Here is a 10753-nt window from a genome sequence, read left to right on the forward strand (position 1 = left end):
AAATTGACCCCTTTTATTAATGACTAGAGGCCCAGTGCATGAAACTCATGTGGGGGGCGGAGGGGCCTCAGCCCAGCCTGCACCCTCTCACAATCCAGGACCCTTCAGGGGATGTCTGACTGCCAGTATAGGCCCAATCCCTCAGGGATTCCTGCAGGATCAGCCTAAACTGGCAGTCAGACATCCCTCTTGCAATCCGGGATTGCTGGCTCCTAACCACTGGCCTGCCTGCATGCCTGCCTCATTGCCCCTAACCACTCACCTGTCTGCCTGATCACCTCTAATCCCTCTGCCTGCCTGCCTGCCTGATCACCCCTCACTGCCTCTGCCTGCCTGCCTGATGCCGCTACCCCCTCTGCCTACCTGCCTAATCACCCCTAACCACCTCTGCCTTGGCCCTCACCGCTGCGGCTTCATCCAGAAGGATGTCCAGAATGACGATCAGAAGGTTGTTCAGCTGTCCAGTCTAATTAGCACATTACACTTTTATTATTATAGATCTTTAGGAAAAGATCCACACACTTGTGCACATGCACACACATGCACAAGCACACAAGCAAAAAGAAGTTGGCCCTTGGTTTGGGATTGGAGTTGCAACATTTTTTTTTGACTGTTATCTATTTTTTTCCCCTGTCATTAGTATTAATTTTTAAAATCTTTTTATAAACATTTGTTATCTAAAGTTTTACATATGTCTCCTTTTTCCCCAATTGACCCCTTACCCCCAGCCATTCCCACTCTGGGCAAGCCCCCACTGCCCCAGTGTCTATGTCCATGGGTTATGCTGATATGCATGCATACAAGTCCTTTGGTTGCTCTCTATCCCTCCCCCGCTCTCCCCTGCCATTTGTCTCTGGATCTATTTTTGTTCATCAAATTATGTTGATCATTATATCCCACGTATGAGTGAGATCGTGTGATATTTATCTTTCTCTGACTGGCTTATTTCACTTAGCATAATGCTCTCCAGCTCCATCCATGCTGTTGCAAATAGTAAAAGTTCTTTTTTTTTTTTTTTAACAGTGGCATAGTATTCCATTGTGTAGATATACCACAATTTTTTAATTCACTCATCTGCTTATGCGCACTAAGTCTTAGCTATGGTAAATTGTAGTACTGCTATGAACATAGGGGTGCATACATCCTTTCTGATTGGTGTTTCTGGTCACATTCTCATGTCTTAATGCCCCAAGCACATGATTATGTCCTTCTTTCTTCCTGGAATGCCTTCTACTGACTCTTGACAAGTCTTACTTTATATAGACTTCTCTAATAGCATTTTCCATTTCTCGAATGATTAGTGACTTTGAGCATGTTTTTATATGTCTCTCAGCCTTCTGTATGTCTTCTTTCAAAAAGTATCTATTTAGGTCCTTTGCCCATTTTTTGATTGGATCCTTTACCTTCCTTTTATTAAGTTGTATGAGTTCTCTGTAAATTTTGGAGATTAAAACCTTATCTGAAATAGCATTGGCAAATATGTTTTCCCATTGGCTATTGTTTTTTAAAACTCTATGCTACTGTTTCACTGTGCAGAGATTCTTTTATTTTAAGAGTAAAATTTATTAATTTTTCAAGATCTTTTGGATTGTGATTCACTCTGAGAAAAGACTTCCTGATTCTAGGAGTGTTTTATAAACCTCTCATCTTTCCTCTAGCACTGCTGTGGTTACTCTCGGTGTTGGGGTTCCTGTCCTGGATCCCTGGTTCCTGTCCTTGGGACTTATTCCGCTACGCCCAGATACCAGTCCTCCTGCACCCTGAACATCTGCCCACTTATCTTGCCACCCGACACCTCCGCAAGGGTCTGTCCTCTGCACCCCAGGCTGTGAGCCCCAGATAGTTGCTCTATCTGCAGACCACACACTGAACACACCCTGGCAGTGTAGGGGGTCTGGTGTAGGGACCATCTGGGTGCTGGTGTCGGAGAGTTGGGAAGGGGTTGCCTTGAGAGCAGAGCAGTGTGGTTGCACCTCTAGTGCATGGGGAACCCTGCCCTCAATCTGCCTGTGTAGTATGGACACAGTCGGCCCTAGGTGTCAGAGGACCCCTGTTCTTGCCCCTAGATGCAGTGTGGATGAGGAGGCCCTGGGTATGGGTGGACACCTGTCCTCCGCCGCCATGTATAGCATAGACCGGGTACAACCTCAGGTAGGGGACTCCTGCCCTTGTGCAGTGAGGATGGGAGGCAGTGCAACCCTGGGTGTAGGGGGACTCTGGCCCTCTCCTTACCTGAACTAGAAAGCAGTGTGGCCCTGGGTGTGTTGGGACCCCTGTCCTCAGCCTCTCTGGACTGGGGGACACTGTGGCCCACCATCCTTTCCCTTTCCTTGTACATTCTCACAGCTGCCCTCTCTAGGCTGGCCCCAGATCCCCCTATGTTGGCCCCACCTTTGGGGATCCTCTTGGATGCTGGAATGTTTTGGCACCGCCTGGAGTTTGGTTAATCTCGTGCAGGTTGGAGGCTGCGGGGTTTCTGCTGCCTGGCACCCGTTCTGGGCACAGCTGTTGACATTCCTGTCTGGGGACAAGTCTCCACTGTGTGAGCTGCCTTTGTGTGGGGAGCATGGCTTTTCCAGCCTCAAGCTTGGGGTCTGCGGGCCCCAGCCTGTTCTCCGTCTGCCTCAGCAGCTGTCTTTGGGCAGGAGGCTTGGAAGTCCACGAAGCCACTCATGGCAGTCCCTGTGCCCTGAGGAATGAAGCACTAACCCTGCAGCAGCAGTGGGGATGCAGGTCGCTGGCTGGCTGGCTTTGTCCTTCACCACCTCCTCTCTGGCATAGCATTCCAGCTCAGAGCGCAGACTTCTCCTCAAAGACCTTGCTGTCTCTCTGTCTGCACTATAGGGCCACCCATTCCAGGCCCCTCCTGTGCCTCAGGGACCTTTGGGATTCTCCCCCAGCCCGGGTCCATGCTGGCCTCCCACTGTGCATGTGGTGGGGGGAGCAAAGGGGCTGCTGGTTCAGAGCATCACTTAGGAGAGCGGGCCCTGCAGTGAAGTCTGGGACTGGAGCTGGTGGGGGCACGGCCAGCGCTCTGTTCTGGTGCCAGGCTGGTCTGGGCACATGGAGAGCAGGGCCTAGGTCTGGGGGAGGGAGGTGTCTTCTAATGGAGCCAGAGTGTGGAAGGGATGAAGTGTAGGGGCGCATCCTTGGTCTGAGGCCTGCCTGTGTGGCCTCATCCTCCAAGGGTGACTGCTCCCATCTGCTGGCCACTCCTCTCTGCACCCCGGGGCCTTTGCCCTGGTGTCCCTGCAGTGTTGCCTGGCTCCCTGCTGGACCTCCTGTCTGTGGGGAGTTGACTGGAATGAATGAGGCAGGTCCTGTCTCTTCAGAGTCTGGGAGTCCCACTGGGCCCTCAGCAAGGTAGAGGCCCCCACCCAGGCAAGGCCTGGGAGAGGCCATGCTGGGGTATATATGGTGGGATGTGAGAGGGAGTGGAGGCAGGGAGACTTTGAAAGCCAGTACCTGGGTTATCCCCAGAGGAGCATCACTGCTGGGGGTCTGCCACAGGGTGGGGTTCTAGGAGGGCCCACCACATCCCTCCTCCTATAGAAAACTGGGGCTCTTGGAGTCAGCCTGGTAGCCACTGTAACCCTGAGTAGCCTTTCGAGAGGCAGCGGAAGGGAGGATGGGGCATGGTGAGGGGATCATGCTCCCCATGGGTGGGCTGGGGTGGGAGGCTTGTTTCCAAAGATGCTCGAATGGGAGCTCTGAGTCCTGCCCCTGTCCTGGTGGGCATCTCTCCCTCCCAATGCTAAGGGTCTGAATGTGACTGGGCATGGACATGTCTGAGGCCCAGAGGTACAGTTACTCTATCTGGGGACACTGAGGCCATAGCAGACAGAAGGCCAGGCCTGTCAGTCCCTGAATGGAGTAGGTGGGGGTGGAGGGCAGCAGGACAGAGAGCAGGCTGCAGACCCCGTGGGCCAGGGCCTTGGGAGGAGCTAAAGGAGAAAGGGGCCGGTTTCCCAGTGGCACGTGTGTCCTGGGCTGGGAGATGCTCTGGCGCAGGCATTTTGGGAGATCCCTTGGGACCTGGGGCCATGTGTACAGGCTGCTGGAGGGCAAGGACCTCCCAAGGGCCCACCTCCATGTGGGGATGGCAGAGGTAGGCATCCAGGAGCAGGGCTCCTCCAGCTGGGTAAGCGGGCAAGACTGTGGGTGTAGTGTATGTGCCTCATTGAGGCCTGGCCTCCTGAGCCCTGCCCGGGTGTGTGCGATGGCTCTTCCTCTGGGACGGTGCTCACCCTGGGCTCTCTGTGTGCAGGCTGACCGGCAGCGAGCCCCTGACCATCCTCCCGCTGACCCTGGAGCCTGAGGCAGCCATACAGGCACACTACAAGGCCTGCGACCGGCTGAAGCTGGAGCGGAAGCAGCGGCGCATGTGCCGCCGGGACCCGGGTGTGGCGGAGACACTGGTGGAAGCGGTCAGCATGAGCGCCCTCGAGTGCCAGTACCAGTTCCGCTTTGAGCGCTGGAACTGCACCCTAGAGGGCCGCTACCGGGCCAGCCTGCTCAAGCGAGGTGTGGTGCACTGGGTCCAGATCAGGGGAGAGGAGCTGAGGGCATAGGAAAAGATCCCAGAGCCAGCTCCTGCCCAGCCCCTTCCAACTGCCCTGTCCCCACACAGGCCTGAACTGTTGCTGGCAGGACTAGGAGCCTTTGGCAGCTTTGCCAGGGCCTCAGGCAGCTCTGATGGCTTTTCCCACATGCCTGTGGCCAAGGCTCAGTGCCCATAGGGATGGCAGGCGTCCAGCTGGTGCCCAGAGCACAGAGCCTCATCTCTCCTGTCTCCCTCTGCATGTGGGAGCTACTGGGAACTCTCATCTGAGCCTCTTGATGACCTTGTTAAAAAAAAACGGGGGACCAGGCAGGGGTTTTCCTAGGCCCCAGGCCATTCTGGTGGGTAAGAGACCTGAATGGATGGGGTCTCTGATCACCAGGCAAAATGAAGGCCACAGTACCTCTGGATCTCTACCCCCGCCCCTACACATAGGAGAGCCCTCAGCCCAGGAGGTATTCCCCCTCCCCCCAAGTTGATCACGGGAAGGTTCCAGCAGTCCAGGATTTGGGGCTTCGTCGGGAATGCATGGTTCAGCTGCACATAGTGACAGGTTCTGCTGCTGGTGCCACCACTGACCGGCCCTGCTGTCCCCTCCCCGCCCCCCTTGCCCAGGGTTCAAGGAGACTGCCTTCCTCTACGCCATCTCCTCAGCTGGCCTGACCCACGCTCTGGCCAAGGCCTGCAGCGCAGGCCGCATGGAGCGCTGTACCTGTGATGAAGCCCCTGACCTGGAGAACCGGGAGGCCTGGCAGTGGGGTGGCTGCGGAGACAACCTTAAGTACAGCAGCAAGTTCGTCAAGGAGTTCCTGGGCCGGCGGTCGAGCAAGGACCTGCGTGCCCGTGTGGATTTCCACAACAACCTCGTGGGTGTGAAGGCAAGCAGGGTGGTGGTGGGGTGCCATGGGGTAGTGGTGGTGGTGGTGGTGGTCCCTCCTAGAGAGGTAAAACTGGAAGGCCTACTTTCTACTGGTTGGGGAGGAGTCAGGTGGGTATGGGGCCATCTGTCTGGCCCTGGGTGTCAAGGCCACCAGGAGGATCTCTGTGATGGGTAGCATCTATCCAAGAGGATGGCAGATTGAGAACCCGCCTGCCAGGGCTGAGGGGCATGTGGTCTTGTTACTAGGGTACTAGGTGGAGGCAGTCTGGGAACTGTCCCAGGGAAGGCCTGGGTGCAGCTGGTCCAAGTGTGTGTTGGGGAGTGTCTCTGCTTAGGGTTCTCATCTGTGGCCAGGACTCTCTTCTGAGGAACTCAGCTCAGAAGACTCAGGAAAAGGAGTATCTTAGCGTTTTGGCCTTTCTGGGGCTGTGAGCTGCAAGTATGACTGGGCCTGGGGGGACCTCGCTCCTGCCACTCTTCACTCTTTCTGCAGTCCCTTGGCTCTTGGGTCCTCAACATGGGTGTAGGCATCAGGCCTGTACCTGTAGTCCTAACTGTGGTTGGACCCCTGCCCTCTTAGGTCCCCAGCAACCTGGGCCACCAAATGCCCCCAGGCTCAGCCATTGCCTGGGACTGGCAGGGGACTACCAGGAATGTGGAGCCCAGGCCTGGGGGGATGTAATTAGAGCCAGCCTACTTTGAGCCTCTTTATTAACTAGCTGGAGTTCTGAGTCATGGATGGGAGCTCCTTCCCTCCTTCAGTCCTTTGGGGAGGTTGTGGGGAGATTAAATCCTTCAGGCAAGCCCTTTTTTTCTTTGTACTTGCCTTTTGTAAGCTATAAATGAAAAGTCAGAATATGAAAGTGCTCCATTAGCTTCAGGCCTGGGTAGGTAGTGTTCTAATTAAATTTGTCATGTTTCTCAGCAAAGTATCATTATGTGGCCAAGGAGTAGCTGTTTCTTAATCCCCTCAGGCGGCCCTCCCTGGGAGCTCACACCTGGCTTGGGCCAGTGGGAGGGCTTCCCTGCCCTTCCTCTCCACATCCCTCCAGGGACCCCTGTGTGGGCAGTCTGGCAGAAGGCTCAATGGGGCAGCTGGCCTGACTTCTGACTTTTCCGGTGACACCCAAGTCCTGGAAGTGGAAGGACCCGGTCTGGGTCTTGGGAGGCTTCCTAGAGTCTGAACACAGCTTGATGCTGAGCCACACCTGCTCCTGCCCTGACCAGCTGCTTTCACTTCCGTGTTGGTTGGGTGGCACCCATATGTGCAGTAGTACCAGGTCCCAGTGCTCAGGCAGGGACGTGGTCAGCTGAGTTATAGACGCCAGTGGCCAGTCCTACCCATTGGGTGTGCAGCACTCCAGAGAGTAGACTGATAGGGTGCTGATGGTGGGGCTGGAGGGTGGCTTGCCTTGCCCGTGTAGGGGCAGCCCTAGACACAGGGAAGAGCATCTGGGCGGGAAGGGCCACAGGTGCTGTGGTGGCTGCTCTGGAGGCCATGCTCCTGGCCATAGGATTTCTGTACGAGGTGGTTTGTGGCTTGAAGGCAGTGGGATGGGTATGTAAGCCAGGGAGCCTGGGTTTGGGGGCCAAAGGGTTTGGTCCTAGGGTAGGTGCCAGTTTCAGTCCCTTTTGGGGTGATTCGTGGGGTCTGGTCTCTTCTGCCATGTGTGGCCCACATGCTCACATCTCTCTTTTTCTTTCCAGGTGATCAAGGCTGGGGTGGAGACCACGTGCAAGTGCCATGGTGTGTCAGGTTCCTGTACTGTGCGGACGTGCTGGCGGCAGCTGGCACCCTTCCATGAGGTGGGCAAGCGCCTGAAGTACAAGTATGAGACAGCGCTCAAGGTGGGCAGCACCACCAACGAGGCTGCTGGTGAGGCAGGCGCCATTTCACCACCCAGGGGCCGGGCCTCGGGCACAGGTGGTGACCCGCTACCCCATACACCAGAGCTTGTGCACCTGGATGACTCGCCCAGTTTCTGCCTGGCCGGCCGCTTCTCCCCAGGCACTGCTGGCCGCAGGTGCCATCGCGAGAAGAACTGCGAGAGCATCTGCTGTGGGCGAGGCCACAACACACAGAGCCGAGTGGTGACACGGCCCTGCCAGTGCCAGGTGCGCTGGTGCTGCTACGTGGAGTGCAGGCAGTGCACACAGCGGGAGGAGGTCTACACCTGCAAGGGCTAGCGCCAGGTGGCCAGGCTGCTGTGGGGGTGCAGGCAGCGTGTGCAGCAGAGGCATCTACACTTGCAGACTGAGCCCTGGGCTAGGTGCTCCCAGCACATTTGAGCATGAGGTGGGGGCAGGAGCCCAGCCTGGTCTGACCTCTGCATACCCTCTGCTTTTCCCTCCCTGGAACCCGACAGCATTGCACTGATGCTTTTCGTCCAAAGAGTCCAGTTCCTGTGTCTCAGTGCCCCTCACCACTTGGGCTCCCTCTGAGGAGCATGGGTGCACCTTCATGACCACACAGGGCCTCTGTGGCAGCCTGTTGGCTGCCCTCCACCAGCTCTGGTTAGAGTCAAACCACTAGGAGAGGGACGGTCAGTGAGGGGGGGCGCTGCTGCTCCCTCTGACATCAAGCACTTCTCTCTGGAGTAATATCAGTGACTTTTAACTTATTTTAATTTAACTAATATATAATAATTATTTTCTTTGTCCCCATTATGTTCCAGGCTGTGGCTCTCCCAGTCTGCAGGCGCCCCTTCCTCTCCCCCCGCGCCTTCCCCCCTCCCCCATCTTATTTGCCTTATCTGCTTTGTGTTTGAAACCACTAAGTCAAGAGAGACGTTGCTGTCATTGCTCTAAGAATTAAAGCAAGATGTGTCTGGCCACCTCCCTCAGGGCTTCTGGAAGTCAGGTCCCGGCTGCTGCCCCCAGGGAAGCCATCCTGGGAAGCGAGCATGTGGGCACATGGTCCTGCACTCCAGCCCCTAAATGCAGACTTTGAAGCCTGGGGTGGCAAGGCTGCCCTGCCTTCCCCAAGGGGTATGCATGGGCAGACGGGCAGGGCCAGCTCCTTGGAGCGTTTATTTCACAAGGAAGGCACAGCTTGCTCTGTGTCATTGTGGGGGAAGCAGGGTGGGATAGATGTGATGGAGTGTGTTTGGGGCTAGGATTTGGCAAATGGAAGGCTGTGTTCCTTGGCCATGCTGTTGTCTTTGCTGGAAGGAGTAAAGGATGGCCTACACCGACCTGGTTTGGTGTTAGTGTGCGCATACGTGTGCATGTGTGCTTGAGTATGTCTCTGTGTGTGATGTGTGCATGCTTGTGCAGTGTGTGCATGTATAAGTTGCATGTGTGATATGTATGCATACATGACCGCACACATGTGCATAAGCACATGTCATGTATGCATACATGAGTGCGTGAACGTATGTGTTCATGGGTGTGCATGCTTATATGGATGTATGCATCTGAGCACATGCCTCTGCTGTATGCATTATGTATGCACACGTGTGGAAGCACGGGTGATGTGTGTACATGTGTGCATGTGCGTGCGCCCGTGTGTGTATGTTGGTGTGGTCTGTGGGTGGTTGGGTTGTGACCTGGTCCACCCTGTGCCCTTCCTTATCGTGGGCCTCTCCTTCCCACATTGACGTGAATGGCAGCCTTGGCTCTGGAGCTTCTGCCCTGGGCCTGTCCTGCTCAGCTGGCAGCTGTGCTCCAAGGGTGCAGGCAGTGTGGAAGCAGGAACTACTGAGCTAGGGCATTCCTTGGAGTCCCAGGGGCTCCAGGAACCCCAGGGAACTGTGTTTTTAAAAGAAAACCTATTTATGTTGATGTGGGTCTCTTTGTTCCTGTTTTATAGTGTAAATAGTAAAGTTTATTCTCCTGTGGTTCAGAGAACACAACGTGAATAACTGCTGTGGAGGCCCATCCTGGAAGGGAGCCAGGTGGGCTCCTCAGTGGCAGGAGATGTGGACCTGCCCCTCATCTCTGCAGGCCTGGCTGGATAGGGGGTGAGCTGGGGTGCCTCCTGGTCATCCCCATGCATCCCTGCCCGCTGGGCCCAGAGCAGGTGGAGCGGCACGCTCCCACGACAAGACTGTAGCCAGTCACTACTGGGTCTGGAAAGGTGGCAAGTCAAAAGAAGGATATATATTTTTTAAATTAAATACCACATTTAGCTATTTTTGTCATAAATATTAAGAAAAGTATTTTTTAAAACAAGGCAGACTGAAAATGTCTGCTGGCTGGCTTGTTCATATATAAATATATATCAGAATGTCTTGCTAAACAAAGAAGCAACTCCCGTGGATGGAGTCTCTCCTAAACGTGCTTCTCTTTCATGTGGCAGGAGGGTCTCTGAAGGCAACGTGTCTGCAGTGGGGCCAGGGCCCCGGGGTCAGCCTCTCTAGGAGCTGCGGGGTGGGCAGCCATGCTGAGGGCCAGGCGGGTCCCGGCCACCTGCTCCCCACCAGGTCCTCGAATGTGGGTTCTGGGCTCAGCCAGTCCGGAGGTTGGGAGAAGGGGCATTCACACTTGACTCCTCTGTGTTCAGGCTCTCCCGCCAGCCTACCCACTTCTCTACCTCATCTATATAGTGAGTAGGTGTGTACTCGAGTGACTAGGAGAATGTATTTATTTAACGGCTTTGTGTAACACAATCAGAAACAAATGGAAACACTAAATAAACGTATTTTAAATTATAGCCCGACTCAGTCTGATGACTTCAGAGTAGTTATGATGAGCCTATGGGTGGAGGGCCTGAGATGAGGTATGGGGGAGAAGGATGTGAGGGAGGGGGGCCTGAGGGAGGAGTGGCTGAGGGAGGAGGGACTGAGAGAGGAGGGCTTGAGGAAAGATGGCCCAGGGAGGAGGGTTGAGGGAGGAGGGGCTGAGGGAGGAGGGCTAATAATGCAGATTATTGTACTGGTTAATAATGCAGATTTTGTAATCAAAGAAAACACGATAATTTCAAGAGAAACATCAGAAGTGCTTTATTCAAAGTAATGTCCATTGCTAGCTACACATTTCCCCCATCTTTCAGGTAATTTATGGATACCGTTCCAATAGAACTTTTCTTGTTTTGAGGCAAACCATTCAGAGACCCAATTTTCCACTTCTTCGTACGTTTTGAAGTGCTGCTCAGAAAGTGCGTGTGCCATTGATCAGAACAAGTGGTAATCTGAAGGAGCAAGGTCTGGTGAATACGGCAGGGGCGTTAATACTTCCCAGGCAAGATCTTTTAACGTGTCTTTAACTGGTTTTGAAGTTTGTGATGGTGTGTTATCATGAAGCAAAATTACTTTGCCGTGTCTTCTGGAACATTCTGGTCATTTCACGGTCAAAGCGTGGCTCAAATTGAT

The 10753-nt window shown here is 54.6% G+C and overlaps 1 protein-coding gene across 1 annotated transcript; it reads left to right on the plus strand.

Moving 5' to 3' along the window:
- Positions 1-2066: 2066 nt before the first annotated feature.
- WNT9A (wingless-type MMTV integration site family member 9A) lies at positions 2067-10095 on the plus strand (the record flags this gene model as incomplete). The annotated part of the gene is made up of 5 exons (XM_015571201.1): positions 2067-2151; positions 4054-4108; positions 4201-4524; positions 5177-5439; positions 7149-10095. Coding segments are annotated over 5 exons (1207 nt in total), but the record flags the coding sequence as incomplete, so codon positions are not given.
- Positions 10096-10753: the final 658 nt, after the last annotated feature.

Source organism: Myotis davidii, unplaced genomic scaffold (assembly GCF_000327345.1).
Source record: "Myotis davidii unplaced genomic scaffold, ASM32734v1 scaffold2808, whole genome shotgun sequence".
Classification (NCBI taxonomy): domain Eukaryota; kingdom Metazoa; phylum Chordata; class Mammalia; order Chiroptera; family Vespertilionidae; genus Myotis; species Myotis davidii.